Here is a 26,551-nt window from a genome sequence, read left to right on the forward strand (position 1 = left end):
TGAGTAACTGGCTCCTGCCTGTGCGAACCTGCTTGTGACTGACTACCTCCTTTCTTCCAAAATGTGTCTTCAGCTTCAGTGAAACACGGTGGCAGTGACAGATTGAGGATGAAAATGCCCACCTATATGGTGTAACCATCTTATGTGCTGATAGAGGAAAACAAGACGCTTCTATATAATAGTTTGTGCAAATTTGATCGCGTTGATTGCGTCTGTCTTTAGAGAGACAGAAATGGAAATGGAGGATGTGCAAGGGTGTGGGGGAAAGAGTAAGGAGAGAAGGTTTTAGGTGGGGAACCTGTGGTTTTATAGAAACTGAGGGAAAAATGGCACAGAAACCAAAGTTAAAGTTTAGCTAGAAAAAATAAACTGGTAGAATTTCAGGTGGGTTTTGAAAAGAAGAGTTGCTGCAAATACAGAAGCCGTGTGGAAAAGTCCTGAAGAGGCGTGAAAACAAGTGGCTTTGAAAGCAGAAAACATTTAATTTGGTTACTGCACACTGATAGATGTCCGGTTATAATTTTAAATCAGTAAATTATTTCTAAATGTTCCTTTTAGAAATGAATGAGGATGTGGAAAGCTCATTAAGTACGGGGAGTGCTTAGGAAGGAAGGGAGGTAATTAGTTCTGTAGTTTCTCTGTCATACTTGTTCAGACTGGACAAATTCGTAATGGCCTTTTCCGTGTGCAGACAGTACAGTGAGATCTTTCCCTAATGTACTTTCTAGAGGAACAGCAAGAGAGAGAACTGTATATCCATCGATATTGCTGCAATCTGCCCAGTACAGTGGGATCCCTCTTCCCACTCTCCATTTGCTGACCAGCGTCCCACTTGGTTCCCTTCCTGAAGAGCAAAAGATGAAGGGAACATTTGAAAGCACCTATATTGTCTGATAAATGAGTGATAATGAAATCGCACGACCGACATGTTTTTGTTTCAAGCAGTAATCTTTTCAATCATACAACTCCTTGTCAAGTAAAGCTTGCTGCGGCTGGTGTTATGTTGTCAAAGCTGCTGCTTCATTAGAGAAATCTTTCTGTAGGATATCTACATGGATGGCTGAAGGCTTTTGGACTGAAGCCTGAAGTGTTTTCAAGACAGGTTGGCAGTTGGAGGCTGTGGCTAGTGCAAATGTAATTTGAAGCCTTGCACATGTGCAGAATGGCAAAAGCATTTGTGTTTTCCAAAATCTGTTCGTTTTTAATGGATGAGAGTATTATTCTTGACTCATTTTGAAAGATGAGACCAATGATGCTTGCTACTTGCCATATATTTTTAGAATACTTTTGTCTCTGTTTTTCAGTCCATTATTTAAATTTTGCAAGTTTTTAAAAAGATAGTTTTAAAATTGGTTGGTATCTGTGCATTTCAAGAGCTTACAACATAACATTTTAAATAAATCTTGACATATTTCCTCTCATTGTGAAGATGAGTGGTGTTTGACTCTAGTAACGATGGCAGAATTCAAGGTTCGTGCATTAAACTGTGGTTTTGTTTTAGTATTGTGGTTATCAACTTGCGATATGGAATCCCTTTTCATTTATTACTGTGGGAAAAGTCGGGGCTCTGAAGAGTTTTCCTGGCAGGCATTGCAATAAATATACAACACAAAGGCATAAGTAATGCAACAAATTTGATACTAAATTATTTAGTAGTTGTAAGATGAAATTGAGCTGTCGGTGACAGGAAATGGCTAAACCACACTTCTTCCAGTGGATGGTATTTCACTGGATCCTAAGTGCAATGTGCAATGAATACTTTGAATCTTGTGAGAGGGCATAAGTTTGGTTTTCTCTTGTGGTTGTATTATCTCAGCTATGGAAACTGTGGAGGTTCTGGTGCTCCCTTTATCTAAAAGGGAAAAAATTCTTCATATGTAGCCTTTCACATTGTTTCCATTTTCTTTGTAGGACGGAAGAGGTGCCTGCAGCTCAGCAACCTGCAAAGCCACAGATGCAAGCCAACGGAACAGGTAATCTCAGTCAGATCTCTACTAGCAGTTTGATTCAGTCAGATTTTTTTTTCCCCCTTTCATTTGATCTTTAGAAGATCAAACCTTGCTGGAAAACTTGCTGGGTCCTTAAGCAGGCTTCTGAAGAAGCCAAATATGAAAGACCATTTGAGCAGCTTCTTACATCTCTGTACGTGATTCTGCATTTACTTTTTGTAGTTGACTTTGCACACCTGAGCAAGGAATTTATTTTGTATTGTAAAGCCTTTAGGAATGTAATGAAACCTGTTGCCTGACTTCATCATTCTTTCATGCCCTGCTGATCTTTGACTTACCAGAAAACAGGTGTAATACATAGAAAAGATGTTCTAGTTTGTTCTCAAGTGCAAAAGCTCTTTTAAGCCATTAAACGTATTACTTTTTCCATTTTTTTAAAAGAAAACACATTCTGGAGAAGGAATAAGTTTGAGTTACTCATTTTTTTTGGATGTCTCTACCATCGTCTACATTTCTCAAGCTGCTGCTTATTATGAATTCAATAATATAGTGGTTTCTGAAAGAACTAAGGCAACAGGCAGATTCTTAATCTTTCAGTACACTTAAGCTTTCCCCCCCACAGCTCTTGACTGATACAAGCACTTAGGCTTTTAAATCTGTGGATTAAATTTGAAGTTGCTCCTCCTGTACTCCCATAATGTCAATACTTTCTGTAATGTGAACTACAACCTGCCAGGTTTTTTTCTGTCTTGTACACTCAAAATTTCTTTCTCAGTACTATCTGAAGTATTAGCATGTGGGAAGCTACTTCATATTTTTTTATTTTCAAATGTAAGTGTTGTCTCAGCTGTAAACTGCCACTAAATTCCTTGTTTTTCTAGGTATCGCTGCCATTCATTAATAAATAGTTTGGTTCTATTTTCTGAGCACTGGTCGCTTTTTCTCACAGGCTTAAAAGCACCATTTTGGCTTTTGTAATCAGCTGATTAATCTTTCATGTGTCTGTTTAATTATATCTCAGTTTTATGGAATTCTGTACTAAGTTTGGTCCTGGAATAGTTGTGACCAGTGTCCTCTTTGTGACATTGCTTTATTGACCTACCTTTCCAAATAATAGTTAGTCTTTTCCTTCTAGACAGTGATTTTCTGAGTTACAGGTAAAGCAAAAGGTGATTGCTTTGTTCTCACCTGCACTGCCTGAAGGCTTTTACCCTTATATTATTTCCATATACCCATATATTTGATATATTTTTCCACTGAAACTGACATACAGAAAGTGTGCATCACTTCATTACTTTGCCACATAAGGCTTTCCAGGCAGTATTATGACTATATATTTCATATATAGAAAGTGGCATATACAGCATAATTTCTGTAGCCTGGCTTTAGAAAAAAAAGAAGTGCACATTATAGATATATGTATACACACACACAATCTTTACACCTATAAATGGTTGGAAAGTGGTAGTAAAAATGCCTCTTGCAGAATCGTGCTTAAGTTTCCACTTCCCTTTCCTGTCAAATTCGTGTGGCTGCAAGGTAGTTGTCCTGCTCTCTGCTCAGGGGTGTTTTGCTTTACACTTGTTTTTCTCTAGGTGACCCTTCAGCACAATAGGAGCACTGAGATTTACGTCAGTCTTTTGTTTACAGGAACCTCTTAACCAGAAAATGTTTTTTACAGTGTTTTCTAAAAATTCTTGTTTGTTAGGATGTTTAAGTAATCTCTGTACTTCTGGTAATAAGATGCTTCCATATGCCATACTTAGAGCAAAGCAGGACTCACCTTTAGTCTTATTTTACCAGCTTAGTGCAGTCAGGGTTTCTATGCAATGGCAGAAGTAAATTGCATAGTGAGTTTTCGTGAAGTGTTGGTGAAGGACAGGAAAGCTGTACAAAGTCTGTTTCCCAATGAAGCATGGTGCATGGGAACAGGAGCAAGCTTTGTACAAAGATGTCAGAAGTATTATCCTGATACTTAGTGCTTCTTTTTTATAGATAAGCGTAGTCACACAGTGTGTTCAAGACTCCAGAAGTGGTTTTGTGACAAATTTGGGGAGTATGTTGAGGACTTCAGATTTCAGCCAGAAGAGAATACAGTGGAAACAGAAGAGCCACTTAGTGCTAGAAGGTAAATCTCTAACGTGATTGTGACAAATTGTTGGCTGCTTTACAAGTTGCTTTTTTTCCTCTTTTCTTCTCTTTACAACCCTTTACATGGTTTGAGCAAGTATTTGCATAACAAGTAATAAAACTGAAAGTACAGAACCATCTCAAAAGGTTTGTGAATGCTTTGGCCAAAACATGAAATTTGAAGTTTATCTGCTGTCTGAGGTAGAATAAGAGTTATATTATTTACCAGGTTCCATCATATGCCTCTCAAACTGTGGACAAAGTCCTAGTTAGGCTGGAGAGCTTTTACATTTCAATTTTTGGTCTGATGCAAGGTAGGCTGTATTAGTTACTAGAAACACATTTCGTAACAGGCAAGAATGAAGCTTTATGCACAAACATCTAATTTATAACTGTGAGCAGTATTTCAGGGACCAAATGTATACAACTGTGCTCTACTTGCCTATTTAACAAGTTGCTTTTACCCATTATTTTTCAGGTTGACTGAAAATATGAGAAGATTAAGTAAGTACTTAACAGTATTTTATTTTCTGGAAGTAAAAAATAGTTCTTAGTAACCCTATTGGGAGGATTGCTGCATTTTAAAATACAGTGTTTTGAAATACTGCCAGTTCATAAGCAGAAATGATTCTGAAATCCTGAATTAGTGTTTGGAGTGCGAAGTAACTTAGAGGAACAGTGGTAGAAGCTTGCCTTTAATCTTGAATTACACAGAGTATCTCTGAACTAAAAATGTAATGTTAATTAAAATGTGTAAACATGTAATGAATGAGAACAGAGTGTTTGTCCAATGGAAAAAGTAATAGTGTTCATACACTTAATGCCTGAGCTGCTTGTAGTTCGCTTGCTAGTCTATTAGTTTATGCTTTCAAAGAAGGAGGGGTTGGACGATGCATACCCTGAGTGCATCTTGCATTTCTTTCTCTTGGATAGCTGATAAATTATTTTGGAAGGTGGAAGCTGCAAAATGGCAGGTTAAACAAAGTAAAGCCCTCCAAGAGTTCTGTGCAGCAAAGAATTGCTAGCCTGAAAAAAAAAATGGCTGATTTGTGCTCCAAATTGTTAAGTTATTGTAGGGGGGAAGGTGAAGTTGAAATAAGGGTCTCTAATCTCCATGTAAGGTCAGTTTTGTTCTTATTCTAATACTGGTATTCATTCTAGTTTCATTTGGGAGAATACCTGTGACCTGTTCTCCGTGTGGTGGATGTGCATTGCCTTCAGGATAGCTTTAAAAAAAAGCAGTATTAAGCTTAAGCTTTGAGTGGTTCTTAACTTCCACTAGGTGAGCCACGAAATCTAGATCCCTGTTGTCCAGGGGTGCCTGACGACCACCTGGAGCTCCCGAGACCCTTGGTTGCTCTCAAGACCCCCTCTTGTCGTCAGCAGTTTCCAGGTGTTGACCTTCCCTGCAGGTTTGGTGTAGGATGGTGGAGCAGCACTTGAGTCTGTGACCTCCTCCCGTGCTTTGAGCGTGCCCTTCCACTTACTTTATCTGCTGCTTTGGTTGTGCCACTGATACTCAAGGAAATCTAGTCTTAGTTGTTTAATTACTTCCCATAGGGAACATATCAAGGATAGCTGAATTTCAAGCCAAACAAACTAGGACAGCAAGTCACAGGCTGTCTTGAGGAAAGCTTTCAAAGTTGTGAGCTGTACTGCAAATGAGGGTGGGTACTGCTGAGGCCCCCTGTGCCAGTGGAGTCTTCAGTCTTCTCAGCAGGGAAGGCAAAACCGGTGTGTTCCGGCAGAGAAGGCAAAGGTCGTCTTGCCGCAGCCCTCTCCTGTTTTCTTGTGTCCCCTAGCCAGATTGCCCAAATGGTAAAAGAGCCTAGAGGAATAGGAAGGGTAAAGGACAAGTGTTTTTCGGGGAGCTGAGGAAGAGCTCCTCTTGCTGTCTCTGGCTGGTTATGGGCATCTGCACGTGGGAGTGACGCCTCTCCCGGCACAGGCTTGTCTCCCAACAGTGACAGTGAGAGCAAAGGTCTGCAGAGGTGGGAGACAAACATCTTCAGGCAGCAAAGTCCTGTGTCTCTTGGCTTAGGAAGAGTAACCAGCAAAGTGCTACCAATGGATAGACTCCTGCAGAAGCATAGCCAAGAGAGCTCTAACCTGGTTTTAAGCTAGCTTGGTCAGGCAGCAGCAAGTTGTTCCTCGGTGGCTTGGAGTCCAGTCAGGCTGATTTACCTTGTTTTACAGTGGGGTGAACTGACCTGTGCGGAGGTCTTTGGGGTAGTATGAACAGGGCTCAGAACAGACTGCTGTCAACATCCGGGGTACCCTTGTAAAGGATATTGATGATTTTTTTTTTTTTTTTGTCTATACTTAAGAGTTTAGACATAACCTTTGTCTTGAATAATACTAGTTTTTGAAAATGCATTCCTTAACTAATTGTTCAGCTACGTTGATGGGTTTCATTTTTCTTAATTTGGATAAGCCTTTTTATCATTACATGTCTTGAATATTCCTATTAATTTTCTAATTTGGTTGTTTGTAATTTACAAGTTATTTAACCACTGCCAGCTAATTCTAACAGTTGTGGTTTTTCTCTGCTTCTGTTTAGAGAGAGGTGCCAAACCTGTTACTAATTTTGTGAAGAATCTTTCTGCCTTATCAGACTGGTATTCTATCTACACTTCTGCTATTGCCTTTATTGTAAGTTATCCTATTCCTCCAGGAGTAGTAAGAACTTTTACAATGTATTATTTACTGAAATTCATTGAAACTGCAATATCTGAGTAGGGGTTGTGCTACAGTTTAAGTCAAATCAACTAGTGTAATTTCATTTAGCACAAAATACGAGTAGTTGTCACTTCAGTTATATTTCAGAGTCACTTAAATTGTGTATTCTGGGTTTATTGTAGCATAGTTTTGTAACCGCTAAATAACTTACAACACTCTGGGCATTGTTCTCTCATTTCTTGTTTCCTGTATTCCAGCCCTGTAATTTAATGGTTACTTCAGCCTCTGCAAAATCTCTTGTTGTTTAGGGCTGAAATGCTGATAGCGGCTATGTTTTATAAGAAGCTGTTGTTCACTATCAGTACTCTTTGCCATTCGTTAGGATCATATGTACTGATGAGAGACAAAATGCCTTGATTTGAGTATCATTTAATGTGCAAACAGGGGGTCTGTGAGCTAAATTCAAGCATTCCCGTGCTATGTAAGGAGGTTTGCATGCCACAGTGACATAACTATTTACTGGAGTTTTGATTTGTTTTCCTTCTAATTGTTAATTAAATGATCTAAATTGTTTTGGTCACGGTGTGTATGAAATATTTTGATACCGAAGGAAATTATTACCAGCAGTTGTAGCTGAATGAACCTGTTCGGTGAAAATGTCACACACCTTTTCATTAAATGATCCCTCCCTGTAAGTTATAGAGCCCTATTTAATGCTACTTTGTATGGCACAGCTGAAGGAATATTGAGGAGGAGACTTCCCCCTTGCAGTGCTCTGTGTCCTTCCCTTCTCCTAATCTTGTGATTTTTCTCTTGCCTCTCCCAACAAACCCATTCTTCAGATAAAAGCTGAAAGAAGGAACTTCAGCTGTTGTTCAGAAAGCTCTGGGACCTCGGAGACGGAGTGATGCTTCATATTTGGGGTTATCAGTAAAAAGTCTAACGTCTCTCGGCAGGGAGGCTGTAGTCTCTATATTTTCAGAAGCTGGGAAAGGGACAGAATACCTTTTGGAGCACTTCCTGTTTGTACTCGTTAGGTAGAATAAAACCTGTTTTCTTGCAATCTTTTTAACCTTGGTAAAAATATGGGTTTTAATTGACCTGAAATAATAGAGCGAGAGTTTATCCTGTTGCCCTGTATGTGGCTAATTGTTATAACTCTTCTACTATACCATTGCTTCAACTGCCCTAGGTGAGGTTAGACCATATCATGGTAGCAGATTCACGGAATTTAGGTTTTACTTTTTCTTTTTCCTACCCCTTCCTGTAATTGCAGTGTTGCAAATACTCACTACTCTCTCTCAAGCAGCTGAGAACTAGTTAAGTGTCATCCCTGGAGATTTGGTTCAATCTTAGCTTCAACTTTACATTCATGAATACAGTGCTGTTGTCAGTCATGGTGTGGCTAAAATTTATTAATTTTTGTGATCTGAATTGCATGATTCTGAACCCAATAGTACAGTGGGAAATGGTATTTCATGCAACTCGCTGTACCCCAGTTTATAATCCACATCTCTCTTTTTTTCTTCTTTTTTTTTTTTATTTTTTTCCTTCTTAATCTGCAGATTTACATGAATGCTGTATGGCATGGCTGGGCCATTCCTATGTTCTTATTTTTAGCAATTTTGAGGTTGTCCCTAAATTACCTCATAGCCAGGTATTTACTTAAATAATGGATTATTCTCTTGTAACACTTTGCTTGAAAGATGTTTTATTATTCTTGCATTGAGTTGTAAACTGTTACTTTTTCTAACGTTGTGAGTTAAGTCTAACAAAGTGAAATTCAAACTCCCATATCCTTGATTTCATTGCTCAATTTCTATAATTTTTTACTATTCTAAGGAATTATCTTCGTATCCTGTGACTTGGGTTGTCATAAATGATGCTGCATGTTCTCAGAGAAATCCCTCAGCACGTTAAAATTCTAAAAAGAAATTCTGCAGCATTCAGAGTAGTTGGAGAACATCACCTTAAATATTGAAGCTTGCTGCTTTTCCCTGGAGAGAATTTTCACCTAGGCCTAAAATTGCACTTTTGCCTTTTTCAGTAGCTCTCAGCATACTTTATCCAAAGTATCTTCCATTTGTAAATTGAGTCTCTATTAAAAATTAAGACTTTTAAAAAAATGTACATTTTCTGTACTGGGAGGATCTTTTTAAAATGCTATTTTAGGCTGATGGTGTTTTCCGCCTTAAAATGGTGGAGAGGTCCTTAATGTGCATATTTTAAAATAGTTTTCTGACTTTTTAATTGATTCTAACTGTCTGACGCTTTATTTGTTGAAAATTGCCGGTAGCAAATAGGGTCCTGAATAAGTTGATGTAATTTTGTTCACATGAAAAAAAAAAAAAAAACCAAGAAAAAAATATTCCTAGTTATTTATTCTGTGCACGCAGTTCACTTTTGTTGTAAAACCCAAAGCAGTGATTCTGTGTAGTATCTACATAGCTAATTTTTTTTTTAATGTATATACCTTTAAAGCTGTCTGTGGTTGGCCACTTGTGCTGTTGTTATGTTGTGGGTTCTTCATTAATTTGGGGATTATTTTATTATTTTTTTAAGCCATAGTACTTATTGCAGAAAACTATTTTTTAACCTCTTACAAATAATCCACGTTGGCAGGTGGAGAAGAAGTACTTGCTCTTTTTAACTATTTCCATAACTTCTAGGGGTTGGAGAATACAGTGGAGCATTGTGCCTGAAGTATCTGAACCCATGGTAGGTCTTTGATCGGTTTGACCTGTATACCTATGTTAAAAGTTGCACCTTTTAAAACATTCCTCTGTGTTTATGTGGGTAGTTGTGAAAGGAAGGAAGAGCGAGGTGCAAATAAAGACACTACAACTTTTTTCTTTCTCTTGCAATTTAGAAATCTTCATTAACAGCACTCTTAGGTTTGGGTGTTTTACCCTAAAATATTCCAAACCTGAATGACACTTCTGGAATCAGTGTTAATATGCCAGCTTGGGACAAGTTAGATCCTGAGGGATCTTCAAGAAGCCTTGCATTCTGTTTTCTTTGTAACATTTTGAAATCAATGTTTGCATACTCTGCTTTAAGGAGGAAGGATGTTAACTGTTAATGTAAGATGGAGCTCTTTGAATTTCAAACCTTTCACTAAGACTTAGTGAAGCCTTGCTTCCAGGATAATTTTATTACTCTTAAAAGGCCAATAATCTATTTAAAAAAATAAATTGAAAAGTTCCAAATGTAAAACCTCTAACAAAAATGGTATTTCTGTGCTAGACCAGAAATAGGTCAGTTTAAGCGTGTGGTCATAGACTGAAAGTCATTGTAACCATGCTGCTCCAAAGACTTACTGTGTCTTTCACAGCCTCATATTAATATGTTTGCATATCCCATGGGGGAAAAGCATCGAGAACTAAAGATAACCAGCAATGAGAGACATAAACAGTAGAACTGAAACAAGGGAGCAACTTGGTAAATTTAGAGACTGTTTAAAGTGAGAGGACTATTGCCAAGAATATTGAGGGGTCGCCTTGTCATGAGGAGGTTTGTAAAATACCAGTTTCAGCTGAGCTGAAAATTAATGGATTGTCTCTTTTTTGCCCAAGGAACCGCCAAAAGAGGACCTGACTGTGTCTGAGAAGTTTCAGCTTGTTCTAGATGTGGCTCAGAAGGCACAGGTACTGTGCTGCACTCGGACCTCTGCGGCTGCTTTCTTAGAAACAAAGAGGTCCATAGCCCAGGTGGTCAAAGGACATTGTTATGCAGCATGTGAAAATAAACACTCAAACAAGCAATTCTTTTCTTGCATAGGGATCTTTACCTATGAGCAGTAGAGATCTTGGTAAGATTCCTGGAGCTTCTGAAACGGCACAATGCTTCAGAGAACTGGTTGAGGTTCTCCAGTCACAGCTCTGAGCGAGATCTGGAGGGGAACAGAAGCAGCTTCTGACAGGTTTTCCCCACATGAGCTTCTGATAACGTAGATCAGGTGGTGAATCTTACCAATATACTGGAGTGTAGATCCATATTCCAAATCTGCTAGTCACAAAACTGGTGTAGGAGACCCTGTTCCTTCAAGATTTAGCTGAAGGCTACTGTCTGTTTAGCTGTGTTAATTCAACAGTTTGTACAGCATCTCTGAAATAGCCTGTTTTAACCACCACCACCACCTCCCGCCCCAGCCCTGAAATCTGCTGCTTGTGTGGGAGAGGGTGAAGGAAGGTTTTCTCCCAGTTCCATCAGTTTGGTGAGCTACCCTAGCAGCTGAGTGACTCTGCCATCCGGTTGAACTGCAGCCTTGTGCCATAATCTAACAATGTGCTGCTGCTGAAGTAGCTTACCTTTCTCTTGCTAACTGTGTATACTCATCTCCTTTCTTCTGGTGGTGGTGCATATGAACACCTTTGGAAATTTATTGGGAAGATGAAACTTACAGGTGCTGTGACAGCAGGGATCAGTGAGAGAAGATGGCTGAATAGCCCTCTTAGTCCTGAGCAGGTCTCAGTTTGCATCAACAATTGTTGGAATTACGTGCAATCCAGTAACTCCAAGGATGTATTATAAAAACCTGATAGTGGTCTGTTTCCAAAGAAGCTAACAGTCCAACAAAAGACAAACTCAGTAACCATTTCTGGAAATTTCAGTGCTCAAAATGTGTGAAGAAACTTCCCATTTTGTTACCTAGTGACAGAAGCTCTTAACTTTTAGATTGACAGTTTAATTTAAAATTTTTGCTGTGGTGTAAACACTTTCCAGTCATGACAGTGGGGTCAAGTAGCTTCTTCACTACTAACAATCAATCATGAGTTACAGAACAAGGTGTTAAATGAGATGGAAGTCACAGAGTATTGCTATTCTGTTCTGTATTTACTCAGTTCTGAGGGACATAAATGGCTAAAAATAAGTTTAAAAAAAATCACTTCTGGGAATTGCTTATTACCAACAGAGTAAGATAACTCTCTTGGTTTCTATTATGTGGACAAAAAAAGAAAATAATGCAGGACTTTGTTTAATTCTCTTGCTTCTTATGCAGAACCTTTTTGGCAAGATGGCAGACATACTGGAAAAAATTAAAAAGTAAGTTATCTGACATGAGTCTTTTTTTCCTCTTAAAACAAGACTTGACCAATGTCTGGAACACTAGTAATAACATTTTGTTTCTTTTTTCTTTTCAGCTTGTTCATGTGGGTCCAGCCAGAAATAACACAGAAGCTCTACATTACTCTATGGGCAGCTTTTATTGCATCCTGCTTTTTGCCCTACAGGATTATTGGGCTTGCAATGGGTAAACACAATAAATAATTGACCTGTTACAGTCTAGACTTAATGCGTTAAAACTTAACATGATCTTCAGAGGGAGAATTTTAGAGTTTAAGAAAGAAAACCCTGCATTAATAAATAATGCACTGTTTTAAAGTATTTTCATTGTGCTTGGCATCATTTGTCATGTGCATTTTGAAAACCATCACTGAATACATAATATAATAGAAAAAGACTGGATAACGCATTCAGTCCTTGAAGAGGGGAAGTTTTTGGTGAGCTGCTAGCAGAGGTCTTCAGACTGTCAGCTGTAAGGCTTCTGGGAAGTGCTATATTTTGGTTTTTTTCACTCATACATCCTTGCAAAGGAAATATGTGGGGCCACATAGAAGGCACAAAGATGACAGGGTGGGAAAAAAATGAAAGGGTTAATGGGACTACTTGTAAAACTTGGAGGACAGGCTGGACAAAATGAACAGATTAGTGTGGGTGAAGTTGCAGATATGTAAACTCTCAACTGGGAATTGGGAAAAGAGGTTCTCACTACAGCATGAGACTGTCTTTTCTCTAAGATACGAAACCACGTCCTGTGAACCAAGAATTCTCTTTTTTTTTTTCATTAAAGTAATGATATGATCAAATGAGTGTTACTTTTAGTGGCGCTGAACTTCAGACTGTGTTAGCTTGAACATAAACATACGTTTGCTTGACGTGGCAATTGAATTAGATATGTGAGAAATTATTTTTTTACTCTGACTCTTAGAAAAAGATCTGAATTGCATTCAGTAAAGCTTTGAGGAACTATTCCAAGCCCTTTTTAATCCGGCAGAATGCAAGGAAATATCTTGTATAAGATAAGAGGACATACTGGACTGGAAGATAGAGTTTAATGTAGTACATGAGAGCCCTCTGTTGCCATTTAAATTCTTGCAAGGAGCTGCACAGTTTAATGCTCTGGTGTGTTTTCTGTTTTGGAAGTATATCATGTTTTCAGAATGCTTCTGGTAATAAGGAATATATGTTTGAATTATTTTAATTTTCTTCTGCATAATAAGAAGCTACATGAGTGGTTTAAAAGAACTGGGGATGGGGAAGAAGGAATCTGGGCAGGGGAGGAAAAGATAGATAGTTTCCTGCCTCTGGAAGAAGAATCAAAATATTAAAACCAAGAGAATGGTTTAGCACCATGACTGAAGATACTTACAGAATTTTATTTCATTCATGAACTTGTTAAAACATGATCAAAACAGTGATGTTCTTAATGCCCCTTCAACATGCATACTAAAGTGACCTTTTTTTCAGGACTCTATGCTGGAATCAAGTTTTTCCTTATTGATTTTATCTTCAAACGATGCCCCAGACTAAGAGCTAAGTATGATACTCCTTATATCATCTGGACAAGTCTCCCAACAGATCCTCAGCTCAAAGAAAGGTCTAATGCTACAGTGTCGAGACGGGTAAGGCTAATAAATCTTTCTGTCCCTCTGTTCCCAACATCTGAAAATCAGATCCCTTTCTCCCTTCCCTTTTTCCCCAGTGACTAGAGCACATTAAAGGGAAGGTTAATTAAATCCTAACAGTCAATGTTAGTTCTTTTTTTATTATTATTTTCAAGATCCACAGAGTTTTTATATGGATCCTGTTTCCTGTATGAAAGGAATCTACTATCAAAATGTATATATAAAAATATATATATCTCTCTTTTTTGGAAATTGTATGAAGCTAAACACACAAAAATAACACCATCCGTATTCATAGCAATTTCTGTAACATACATTCTGTGTGATTTTATTGTCAAAATTTAGTCTTTTTGTATTCCTTTTCTCTGTTCTCAGACATTCTTTTTCAATGGAAATTCAGCTGTTTGTGTAGATTGCAGAACAGCTAGTTAAAAAAAAGCCTTGAGTATAATATGTAGCTTACTAATGAGATAAGCATTAACAGAGGTAATAAAGTAGTTTATAGATTTAGGCATTATGTCTTATGGTTATTTGTATTAGATGACCTTTTAGCATAGTGGTGATAAATGACTTTTTGTACTTTAATGACTTTGGTAATCCAACAGTAAATTCCTCTTTTGTTAAAATCTCGTAGTTAAATCTTTAAGTGTTGTGTTTTGTGCATCTTTGCAAATTGTTTTGGGGCCTGACATGATAACTGAAAAGCAAGTCATGCTTTTCCATATCCCTGAATTTGTCAATGTTTCTTAGTTTAAAAAAAAAGTTGTAATAAAACTTAAGTCTAATCCCATTTTAGCATTTGCTTAATGCCTCTTATCACAATATCTAATTGCATTCATGGAATGTCTGAGTACTGTCATAAGCTCCCTGACTGAAATGTGCAGCACTTAGCAACAATGCAGCCTGGGTACACAACTGGAGAGCAAAGGGGATAAATACATGAACCCTCGGTTGTTAACCTGTGAAGAAGAAGAAGAAGAAATATGGGGTTCTGGGGGAGATGGAGCAGTTGGTGGTAAAATGATAACTGCAGCATAATCTGAGTATTTCAGAAGGAAGTAGAAGAGAAAGACAGTCTCTGACAGAAAGAGAGTCTTTTGCTCCTATTTTCCAAGGGATTGGAGAGGTGAATGAGTGCTTGGACGGAGCTATCTATAGCCTGTACTTCTCTTGCTTGCAGAAGATGGGCTTAAAGGTTTCTGTGCCTCTCGAGCTTACAGGTTATCATTCACATACTGTGGTGGTTGTGGCAGCTTCTTGCTGGGTCTCTCTGATCTGCCTTAGAGGTGGAAAGGCTCTGAATTGCTGAACTTGAATCCATAAACTTAGAGAGCAATTATCCCTTCTGACTTTTCCTTATGGCTTAAGTTTTGACAAGTAGACCAGGGTTTTAGTACTACTGTGTCTGACTACAGGCTTGGCTTGTCTCCCTGGAAACGATGTGCAGGACTGCATTATCGGCTCCCAAATGTCTTTGAAAACATTAACTTGGTCTCAATAATTTTAGACAAACTTTCTTACCCCTTGAGAGATTTCTGGGAACCTTGTAGTATAAAAAATAGATTTTTGTACAAAAAGATAAAAAACAAATGGGTTTTTCATTTTTTTCATAGAAAAGGCAGAGCCCAAAAGCATGTAGTGCCAGCATACGTGCATTTGCTTTGGCTTCTTATCATTAAACAGCATACAGGACACCGTAAACCTAGACACAATGCAATATTCATTGCCTATACCACCACTCTGATCTTGTGTCCTTAGAAAACAATCCTGACAACAATATCTGATGGGTAAAGGTGGTATGTCAAAAGCTGATGACAGATCAAGTGAAGAGGAATACCTCCAGGTATTCCTACCTCCAGGTTGTTGGTGACTTTTTAGACAGTCAGGACTCTTCAGCATTACAAATCCAATCACTTCCAGTTAGACGTAAGCCTTATCAAAATTAGATGTAATGCTTTTCTTTTAGTAATTGACTGTAGGTTTTCTTAAGCCTGGGTGCTTATGGATAAATTAGCTGCTGCTTTTAAGGGTAGAGGAAACATTTGCCTGTTTTAGGAAGGACTAGAAGTAAGGGCAGAACTTTCTCATGTCTTCAGCCACTGGATGGGATGTCGTACTGAAGTTTAAACATCTTTTTTTAAATCTCTGTATATAATGGGTAGGTAGGAAGCAGTGTAGCAGAGAGCAGGAATAATCCTCATTCTGGCACAAAAAGCATTAGACCTCTTGCCCTGACCTTTTGTATATTTTGGGTCATGGAGTTTCACCTGGTTATGTGCGTATGGAGCCAAATAACTTGTCCAAGAAAGCTTCCAAAAATTCATCTGATCTTTACTTGCACACAAATTGCTGGAGAAGCTATTATTTCCCTTGGTTCCAGGGGCTCGATCATTGCTAAGAGCACAGTAGAGGGGCAGTAACTGAAGCAAGAGTACAGTTATCATCAACTATTTGCTTTCCATGTCAACTTTCTTTATTCTTTTTCCCCGAGGCATCGTTGTATTACAGTTACCCTAAAAGCTGGATGGTAAATACCCTCTATCATGCCTGTTTTGTCAGTCTAGTTTCTAGTCAGCGATTGCAGTGCGCATTTTTTTTATTTGCTTTGGATTTTTTGTTAGCGCTAAATCCTGCAAAGTGCCAAGTGCTGCCAACTTACATGCAAAAAAAAAAAAAAAAAAAAAGCAGCAGAGGCTGGTTGGCCCCCAACAGCATCAGGCCTTTACAGAAGAGGGGCTTAGTCCTGAGCTTGCATGTTGTCAGTTTGCCACTTGTTTAACTGCATGTGTATGGTAGGACTAAGAAAGGAGCTGTTAATGCTTCGATGACAAAAGCCAGCCTTTGGAATCGTGTGGTGCCCCCACCAAGATGAAAAAGCAAACACAAGCAAGCTTTCCAAAAGAAACTGCCTGCTGTCCTTTCAGAGGCAAGGCTTGTTTGCTAGGGCAGTATCCAGTGGTTCAGGAGCTCTGTTTAAAAGTAGATTTTACTCAAATACTTTGGTTTTGAGAACTCCATGCTACCTTTTTCCCCTTCCTAAGGTTGCTGACAACCATTCTCATTTTATTTCACATGTCAACACTCTCAAAATTCAGTGCATCTTCAAAGCAAAGGAAAGATCAATGGCTCTAATGCAAGCTGAATAAATTGAACTGGTGTGCTCTAACCACTGATAACTCTTCTTCTTTTAATTGCATTCGTTGTGTGTAGTCTCTTGGTTTATGAGCAAGATCTTGCAGCTTCACTCAGTTCATGTTTTATTCTATGTATTATACTGTTAAATAGAGTTCACTTTTTTCTTTTGTCACTGTCACATTTGTGTTGTTTGTTTCTTTTCCTGCTAGCTGTCAGGGCATGAAAAGGTATGGATCGTAGCGTGGAAAACTTCCTTTCAATTTCAGCTTATGTGTTCCTAATGAGCTGATGCAGTTTGGTGTGGCTTTTTCTTTGTTTGCTCTTTTTTCTTTCTAAACTTGTTTTGTGCAATAATATTTGGTGCTTGGTCTGACTCTTGAAGACAAGCCAAGTATTGATAATATATTAACTGTTATTAGTCCCACTAGTATAATAATTGGAGTTGTGTGCAGTGACTTAGCTGTATTTCATCAGATACACCCTTTACTGTAGAAAAATGGTATTTTAAGATAGGTACATCTAGCACCATGTGCTTTCAACCCTGCAAAGGGTGTCCATCAAAGGGCAGCACTGTGGAAGGTGATCTTCAGATAGGACATTAGAGCTTTGTGCTGTAGCAATAGTGTAGTGCAATAGTCCAAAGTTAACTTTATTGAAGTAGTTAATGAAAATTGTTGCATTACTGTTTTTTTTTTTTTGTTTGGTTGGTTTTTTAGGAAGAACAGTTAGCCAAGTTATATTTAAGAAAGCACCTTAAATGTTGCTGTTCAAATTTTGGAATCGTGTTTATTTTTCTGCAGCTTCAAACAGCAGCATCCAGAAGTTACGTGGGCTCCAGCGCCCCAACCGGAATAAGCAAAGATGAAGACACAAGTCGTTTTCATACCACCAAGAGGGGGAATTTCCATGAAGTTTTTAACCTGTCAGAAAATGAGCGTCCTTTGGCAGGTATTATGCAACAGGAAGGCTACATTAGTAGGGTATTTTCTGAAAAGCCAAGGATAGTTTAAAGTTGAATTCCCTTTCTGTGCAATGTACTGGTATAAGCTTTTGATTAAAAAGACTTGCTTTAAATTAGGAAGAATGGAGACTGTCTCTTTCATTCCACATCCTTACAGTTCTTCGAAAGAATGCACAGCCTGGTGTGCTTTTTGTGGTAATGCAAAAGGAGTAGTCAAGTTAAAGGGAAAAATTGTGTGGGTGGTTTTTGTTTTGGTTGTGGTTTTGTTTTGTTTTTGGTTTTGTTTTTTTTGTTTTTTTTGTTTTTTAAACCAGTGTTAAAACAGGTGTTATGATGTCTAAAACCACCTTATTTAGGCTTTTCTTTGTAAACACTTCTAGCTTTAGTATCTAAAGTTTAATTTTCGGTGTCTTGTGCTGTTTTTATAAGGCAACAGTTGGGGGTAATGCCTGTCTGTCTTTTTCTTAAAGTAAGATTTCTTGTTATGATTTTTTCAGTGTGTGAAAATGGCTGGCGCTGTTGCTTGATTAACAGAGATAGGAAGATGCCTACAGACTACATCAGGAATGGAGTTCTTTATGTCACAGAAAAGTGAGTCATTGCACTCCACACATTTCTTAAGAGGGAAATGCAACAGACATTAAAAAAATCGAATCTAAAAGTAATCCTTTAACAATGTTTTGAAACAAAAATGCCTTTTCATGGTGCTTTAAAACCTCAAGAAAGAACCATAGGGGAGGGAGAGCTGAATCTGGGGTGTGGTAATGCTTAACAGATCTGATTTTCGCCTTGGAAAGGCTTGCATAGGAATGGAGAGTAGCTCTATGTAGTCAGTTGTTAGTAGCTGCAGTTCTTGATGTGGATAACATGCTATCTCTATATATATACTAAAAAAGAAACCTAAAAGCTAAGTGTGTTTTGAGAGTTGTGATCAATGGTTATTTGGCAAATACTCTTAGTTTCTTTTTTAAGGAAACTGAATGTATAGCTTCCTTGAAACAATGTGCAACAAAAAGAAAATAGAAATTCAAGTCTTGGTTTCAAAACTTGTACGTGATTTTTATTTTTTTTTAATCCTCACTTACCCCCCAGCCTCCCAGGGCTGAATAACTATCGTCACTACTGTTTGGGTCTTGCACTGAAATTCCTTTGGAGTGTAATGAATGGAAGTAAAGCTCATCTGTATGCAATGTCACCTAGTGATGGAGACTACTCTCCAGCGTTTAAAAATCTGAGCTTTTGTCTGCATCACAATAACATGAAACTAATGCAGTGTTTTCCATTAATCTTCTTGTATGATGGTAAAAGATTTATAAGCCTTTTGAGATTTGGTATTTCAACTGCTTAAGGGTATACGTGCTTCCTGTGTCTTTAAAATGCTTGTCAGGTTTAACCATTAAGTGCAGTAATATAAATACAAAACTTTTTTGTGTGTGCATGCCGTATGTTCCGGGCTTTCAGACACGTTATCCAGTTGCTACCATTTATGAATGCTTGCTCTAAATTAGAAGCCATAACTGAATTGCGTGTTGTGTGCCTCTTTCTTTTTTTTGAAGCTGATTTTAACCTGTGAGATTTCAAACTTCAGAAGTGACAGGAGGGATATTGAAAGCTTTGTTTTAGAATACTGTATCAAAATGAGCATTTTCTTTCCTTGTCTTCAGTTACTTGTGCTTTGAAAGCTCCAAATCCGGCTCATCTAAAAGAAATAAAGTTATAAAGCTAACGGATATAACAGATATTCAGAAGGTATGTCTGTTTTGTGTTGCAAACAGGGGAGAAAGCTGGTTTTCCATTCAGCTAGTCATGTTTTGCTTTTCTGCTTATGTTATTTTGAAAAAGCATGCCGTTGATAATTTTTATAAGTAAAATGTAATTCTTTGATCAAGAATATTTCCCAGAGCGGCTTGTTTAGCCATTTGGACTCACCACAAGCAAGCTCACTATTAGCATAAACACAAAGTAGTTACTAAACCCTTACACTTCTGAATTATTTTAAAATAAAGTTGTGTTTTTTCTTAACTCCTGTGTTGACTAGAGCTGTGTATCCTTTAAGAAGATGTCTTGTTAGCAGGAATTGTGTAATACTAACTTCAGTTTTGGTGTTGATATCAGTAGATGCACCATCTTAAAAGTTAGGTGCCTCAGAGGGAAGAGGGATTATTGTCAGTGGAGAAAAGTAAATCATTAGCATAGCCAGACTGGATTGGGCTGGAGTTTCATCTAGTTGGGATCCCATCACTAACAGGGGTAAGAAGCGGATGGTTGGAAGCATGGCCAGTACAATGTGATCCTTCCTCTGGTCGAGTTTTTATCAGCCTGCAGTCACCAATGGCTTTATTGGTGCCTTGCATCACTCTATATGGCGTTTAATGTCACTTTTTGTTACTCTCTCTGAACTTGTCCTACTCTTAAACGCAGACACCCCTGCTTTCTGCTACATCCTGTGGCCGTGAGTGCCACAGATTAAATCATGCTGTGCAAAGAAATACCTCAGCCCAGTGTCTACTGCTTAAGTACCTCCAGATTTTCAAATGAATTTGTTCTATTTATATCACATGTCTATAAAACAGAAAACTTACGCTCAACTTGAACATTCCCATTGGAATTAATAATTCATATTGATGCATTTTAAACATCATACTTGAAGTAATGCTGGCTCGTCATTTAGTAGGTCTTCACTGCCATAAAGGTCCTTTTGCATCTGTGTAGTTTTTTCAGTGAAAATGAGACGGGGATCATGCAGACAAGCATAAAAATGCACTGCACCTGGTTTTATTTGGGTGTGGGAAACACAGGCCAGACTCGGGGTCTCTTCCCCCTTGGGCATATTCCCCAGTTTAGCCAACTGTATTCCTTCTTAGCATTGCAGACTTTCTTTAAAAAAAAAAACAAAAAACAAACCAAAACAAACAAACCCAAACAACCTATACATACCCTGTTTGTCTATTTAATTTTGAAAAAGAAGCTTTTTCTGGTCTGCTTGCTGCTCCTTTAAACAGTGGGTGAATGTTACTTCTGGGGAAGCCTCTAGGTGATACTCACAGGCACACTCTCACGTATGTATATACACACAGGGCCGGGGTCTGCTACCTGCCCACACCATCCAGCTGCCGGTGTGGTCCCTGGCATCGTGGCTGGGCCAGCTCCCACATGCCATAGCGTACTGGGGTGCTCGGTTTGGGGCCCAGGCTGGTTCCAGCAGGCAGGCTGGGTGCCGCGGAGTGTGGGAGGAAGAGGAGAGGCAGGCTTTTGCTGTATGAGTGGTACTGTACCCATTGATTCTAGGGTCAGAGAACAGCATCCGTCCTCTTCTTGTTTGTAATAGAGGTCTGTTAGTTGTGTCTGGGAGGATACACCAGTGATGAGTTGTGTAACCTTCTCAGCACCTTTTGCAATTGTTCAGTATGTAAGATATCTTTGGTCTGTGTTTTTTTTTTTTCTTTTTAGTATAAAGTGCTCTCTGTTCTCCCGGGATCAGGGATGGGTATTGCTGTATCAACACCATCTACACAAAAAGTAAGTAGCTAGCTCTATCTGTATTGCTGTGTTTGACTTCATGCCCTTTTTGTCTTCCTTCTCTGGCTAGCACCAGCATAAAGGGTTGGGGTTTTTTTCCCCCCTTATGCTGGTGTTTGGCTTTTTTTTTAATTCACTTGTGTCTTACTCAGTATATTTGGCTTCAGAATTTTAATGATTTAAACATTTAGCTTGTTCTACTGCATCTGGACTATTTTACTACAACACTTAAGAAAGATTTGTTCCATCCTTTCTGCTCCATTATTTCATTACCTCCATTTGACCATTCCCTCAGCATCCTTCATCAGGAGCATGGGGGCTGCTCTGCTGTGCAGTCTGGAACGAAAAGCTGATGGCTTGAGAGTATCTGTGGGTAAGGAGGTGTTGGGGTGGAAGGGCCTGACCCTCAGATGCAGTTTTCCTGTTTCAGTTTTATCGTGCTAAAGATTTAAGCTTCCCTAAGCCTCAAATACCCTTTGGGCGACCGAAGCTTTTCTTAACATATGACTGAACCTTATTTTAAACTAATCGCCTATAAATAACTTTTCTCCAAGTCACACGACTGTTGTACCAGGCTTCCTGCTTGTTGTTTGATATTGAGAAGTACTTCTTAATTACGAGGTTGAAAATGTTCATCTACTGAAATAAATATTCTATGAGCCGAAACGAAGAGGCACTGATAAAGATTTTCTAAAAATCTTTAATGGAGGCAGAGGTTGATCAGGAAAACATTATGCACTGAGTGGATGGAGAGGAAAGAGAGTTGAAGTGTTCTCCACTGCTAATACTCTGTGCAGATGCATTTTATGCCATGGTTGTTCTAAGAAGAAGATGGAGAAGTGAAAAAAATCTTAGAAACTCTGCCATATATCCAAGGATTTAGTAGGGAAAAGGATTTTTATGTCTTTATTAATACACTTTGAGTACAGTTCATCTCCTGTTCCTATTGATTTGGCCAAAACTGTATCTAGAGGAAGATTTTTCTTTTCTGGACTGACATGATCTTTTTTTCTGTCATTTAGCCTTTGGTGTTTGGTGCCATGGTACATAGAGATGAAGCTTTTGAGACAATTTTCAACCAATATGTGAAAATAACCTCTGCATCATCAAGCAGTGAAAGTTAGTATCTTATCTTAGAAGATCTAAAGGAAACTTTCTTATTTGACAACTTGGTAGTGAAAAAAATGAACATCCTCATCTATTTTGCAATAATTTTTCTTGTCTGGTGGTTTATATTCTATCTGTTACATAAATCAAGTGTATTTTATATATGCCTTCATGTTTGTTTTTAAGGTTTTTGTAAAAAAAAAAAAAAAAAAAAGAAACAAAACAGTGAAAGTGCTATCATCACTATTAGCCTTGCACATTAAGCACTTTTAATGTTTATTTACTGACATTAAAAGCTGGAAAGATACTTGGAGAACTGACTAAATAACAAAGTGAAACAGATTGATCCCTTTAACTCCACTGATATCACTAGGGATACATTTGTCCCTTTATCTTAGTTATTTTTCCCTGAGATGTGAGAATGATGACTGCTGCAGCCTGAAGTCTCTTTCTTCAGCTCAGAGTTTTTAATTGGGTTCTTTATTAAAACTGATAGCAACACCAAGGAAGTATTATCATCTTAGTATTTCCATATTTATAACTGCACTTAAAATAACTCCTTCTTGCCAATTCTTGCATTGCAGAAGGATATTTTGCCAGTTTGGTTAGGTTCAATTTTTCCTGCATAGACGTTTAAATTGCTTGTACAGTGACTTGGAGGAGAAAGTTTGTAACTATATCTTCCTTCCCTAAATAACCAAAGTAAGAGGAAGGAAGGCAGGCAGATACTTTTTATAAAAGAGGGCACCAAAATGTTCTTCCTAAAATGTTAGGCATCATATATTTGTATTTCTGTAGATACTTGTCATAGAAGGGCTCAACTATTGTACATGTTGTACGTACAAGGTGTTTGTATGTTAATGCATTAAAGACTTGCAGGCTTTTTGTGTTGGGGAAAGTGGGAATAATTAAACTAAACTTGAGACATGACTTTTTTTTTTTAAATTTGGCTTTTCTCTTGAGTTACGTTGTAGTAAAATAACACTATAATATAGCAGCTGAAAGCACTAGTCCCTTTACAAAGCATGATTTGAAGGGCATTGGTATGTTGCTGTCTTTCCCCTTGCAAAATTAAATTTTAGTAATAATTAAACCCAAATGCCAGGTAAAACAGGAAGGCTGTGCTCCTTCTCTAAACTCTCTCAGGCCTTTCTAGCAGCAAAGCACATATTGACCTTTGTCTTTAATATTAGAAAGCTTTTATACTCTATATAATAGCACCCATCTGAGAGGTTTAGAATTTTATTTGCATTTGCATGAAAGCACAGTAGGAGTTATGCCAAGCCTTCCAGTATGTCTTTTCTTTTGCTATGTCTTTTGAGTTGAGTAGTATGGATGTCTCCAGACATTATATGAATGTCCCCCCAAAAAGCAATGGAGATGCAAATCCTTATGTAAAAATGGGACTTAATTTTATGGATTTTTTTCTTCTCTTTTTTTAAACAGGAATTTTCTTTCTTTATAGGGAAAGGGGTAGAATGAAGGAGGGAGAGGGGAGACAAACCCCAAAGGGTGTTTAATTCTTAGCACAGTTTTTAATTAAAGTCTCTCAACAAATGCAGCAGTAATGAAGAAGGCAGCAGTCAAACTGTACAAGTGTTATTTCTGACCATGAAGAGGTATGATATGAAGAACTTAATATGAACTTGATATGAAGAAATACTGTTGAATGCTGTGACTTGGTTGGGTTTTGTAAAGTGAAACACTGACGGGGTAAAACTCTGTGCCCTGGGTGGAAATGTGAACAAAAACGAGGGAGAATCCACCATAGCGGCTAAAATGCTATTTTGGAGTTCTTCCTTTAGAGTAGCACTTCACCATGTCTTTCCGAGACCTTAAAAAGGGGTGCATTTCTAACACTTCCTTAGGTACGGTGTAACTCAGGGCCTGAAAACTTAAAATACAGGTGAAGGTGGTGGGAAATCCATTTTGCCACCATGTAATATGGATGTAGCTTGACAGTTTATGGTTTCTTCACTTTACACATTCAGGTTTTATGTTTCAGTAAAAAATCTTTGATCTTTAATTTTTCTCATCAAACCTACTTTAAAATCAATTAATCTCTTTTTGTAATTGCTGTTTATTATCATTTGGCTTTCCTTTCTAGAAGCTTCCTTGAATAGTAAGTGTGGCTAACAAATAGGCATTAAAATCGCTTAATGTCATATAAATCTTAATCAGATTCATTAATTTTGTCTTAAGAAAAAAACCCCTTGGGTGTGTCTAAGGTTATCCTTTTTTTTGAAGAAACAGAAAACTATATTTTTTACAGAGACCATGCTCTTTTTCTTATTTTTGTATCATTTTTCAAGTGTAATATATACCTTCACTCTGATCATAACAGCAGTTTCAGTAGGAAATCAGTTGACTTGCACTTATTACCTCGTCCCCCTCCCACCCTTCACTGGTTGACCTTAGGATATGGGGTTGTCCTAGATTCTGGTTCCTGGAGGAGCTATAGGTCCTATGCTGAGGTGCCAGGACAATTAACCATACCTAGGCTCCTTTCGCAGACTGAAATTTCTCATGCATACAGTATGCTCTTTTCTGGACAAAGAAATTAGAAACTTCTTATAAAATCGAATGTGTTGACGTTTGAAATTAATCCGCGTTTTAAGAGTGTGAACGTAAAAATTGGCAGTTCTTAAAGCAGTAAACCTAGTGCAAACTGCAGTGCAACATTGTTTCATTCTAATATATAGAAAACAGACTGGATTTTTTTTTTTTAAATAGAGTTGTAATGTAACTGACAAACATCTATGTACATATTTTGCGAAGTTCACTTTACATTGGGTTGTCCAGGTTCCTGCTACATAACTGCTCTTGTGGCCTATGTAACATCAGAGACACTAAAAGATAACCTCGGTGTATTTGCTCGCACGTAATCCTGTGCTTTTCCTCCTGCTACACCCTCATGGGTTTGGAGGGCAGGAGGGAATGGACAGTGAGTAAATATATACTTGACTTGTATAGTTACACTGAGGTTCACCTTAAATCCCAATCTTCCGACGTAGTTTTGCAGTGTAGCCTGCTGTACTTGAGTAACAGGCTGGGTCATACCACTTAATGTAAAGTGCTACTTTCTAATAGCAGAAAGTGATGTTCTTGTCATTCTGTCTGTCTGTTTGCTGTTTATATTTGCAATTCTGTTGATGTCTGTGGTTCATTGCTGGATCATTCATGTGTAATTGGATTTAACTTCTTTAGAAGTGCATTGGTTAGTTTGAGTCCCTTTTAAAGAGGAAAAAAAAAAAAGGGAGATGAAAACTGACTGTTTTAATTCTTTATCGGTGACCATTTAAATTCAAAAGGCAAAAAAAGCTGAAATATGAAATCATGCCTTTCCGTGCACTGTAGCTTTTGTGAGGCAAGATTGAATGAAACAAGCTATTTATTAGCAGCAACATCACACAGGACGCCAGCAGCAAAACCCTACCCTTGTTCCTGCAGACAAAGAGAAAAGAGATTTTACCCAATTGTGAAGAGATGAAAGGATGTACTTTTTTTTGGCTACTTAAACTTGTATTAAAAACACTGGTAGTTTTTATTGAATTCTGTACATTTTGGCAGATGTTTAATTTCTACTAATCATTGAAATATAATGGATGTTAAAATTTTTATGTCTGAAGTTTGAGTCTATATTTTGAAGTTGTAAATAATTCATTATCAGTGTAACTTTTGTTTGACAAAAGACTTATACTGTATGAAGAATTGAAATAATGAAATGATTTGCCCTGTACATTTTTTAAGAAAATCTTGTTTGTTTAAAAAGTCTTGTATAAATTATAATTTTTATTTAAATAAACCTAAAAATGCTTTGTGCTAACACTTTTCACAAACTTTAATAACTTATCTATCAAAACTACACCTGATTTCTTGAAACGAGGTGAGTTAGTGCTTTTTGGCAGATTCATAGCCGCCTCAAGTCCATCACTGGGGGGGCAGGCGGGTGTGATTTGTTTCTCACTGCTTTTGAAGCCCAAGTAATATGCTTTTATTTTAAATAATCCCATTAATGTATTGGAGAGCGTATGTATGTTTTTGATTCGATCTTTGACTGTACGTACATCTGTCACTTTGTAATCATACAGTTAATTTAAGGGATGAAAAAAGCAACCAGTGATTTCCAAGATGCTTCCAGTGCAGGAGGGCATGGGTGACACGAGACCGTTCGTAGGAGTCTCGTATCTGCCAGAGCTCCTCCACGAAACAGATAGCTGCAGACTCTGCTACAGGTGGGCACTGGAGGTAAGAATAAGCCCTTCTGCACCCCAGAGGCATGCAGGAGGTGTGCTCAGCAGAAGCATTTCACATCCAGGTATGGCTGTTCTTCCACAGCATCTGCGGTCACGTCAGCTCCTTGGTCGCACCGACAGGTACCT

The 26,551-nt window shown here is 38.0% G+C and overlaps 1 protein-coding gene across 3 annotated transcripts in view; it reads left to right on the forward strand.

The window, feature by feature from the left end:
• The window catches only part of GRAMD4 (GRAM domain containing 4), an 87,395-nt gene that overhangs the window by 60,221 nt on the left and 623 nt on the right, over window positions 1-26,551 (forward strand). The window contains exons 5-20 of one of the 3 annotated variants that reach the window (XM_075492217.1): window positions 1,912-1,973; window positions 3,945-4,077; window positions 4,558-4,583; window positions 6,640-6,731; window positions 8,324-8,415; window positions 9,428-9,476; window positions 10,334-10,405; window positions 11,761-11,804; window positions 11,903-12,012; window positions 13,290-13,444; window positions 17,383-17,530; window positions 18,041-18,134; window positions 19,208-19,292; window positions 20,994-21,062; window positions 22,085-22,181; window positions 23,616-25,900. In XM_075492217.1, the coding sequence (XP_075348332.1) occupies window positions 1,912-1,973; window positions 3,945-4,077; window positions 4,558-4,583; window positions 6,640-6,731; window positions 8,324-8,415; window positions 9,428-9,476; window positions 10,334-10,405; window positions 11,761-11,804; window positions 11,903-12,012; window positions 13,290-13,444; window positions 17,383-17,530; window positions 18,041-18,134; window positions 19,208-19,292; window positions 20,994-21,062; window positions 22,085-22,181; window positions 23,616-23,689 (1,402 nt within the window). In that variant the 3' untranslated portion in view covers window positions 23,690-25,900. Of the gene's footprint in view, window positions 1-1,911; window positions 1,974-3,944; window positions 4,078-4,557; window positions 4,584-6,639; window positions 6,732-8,323; window positions 8,416-9,427; window positions 9,477-10,333; window positions 10,406-11,760; window positions 11,805-11,902; window positions 12,013-13,289; window positions 13,445-17,382; window positions 17,531-18,040; window positions 18,135-19,207; window positions 19,293-20,993; window positions 21,063-22,084; window positions 22,182-23,615; window positions 25,901-26,551 lie in introns of those variants that run through there. The other 2 variants (XM_075492227.1, XM_075492234.1) reach the window with 2 other exon arrangements.

This window comes from Mycteria americana, chromosome 1, assembly GCF_035582795.1.
Source record: "Mycteria americana isolate JAX WOST 10 ecotype Jacksonville Zoo and Gardens chromosome 1, USCA_MyAme_1.0, whole genome shotgun sequence".
NCBI lineage: Eukaryota > Metazoa > Chordata > Aves > Ciconiiformes > Ciconiidae > Mycteria > Mycteria americana.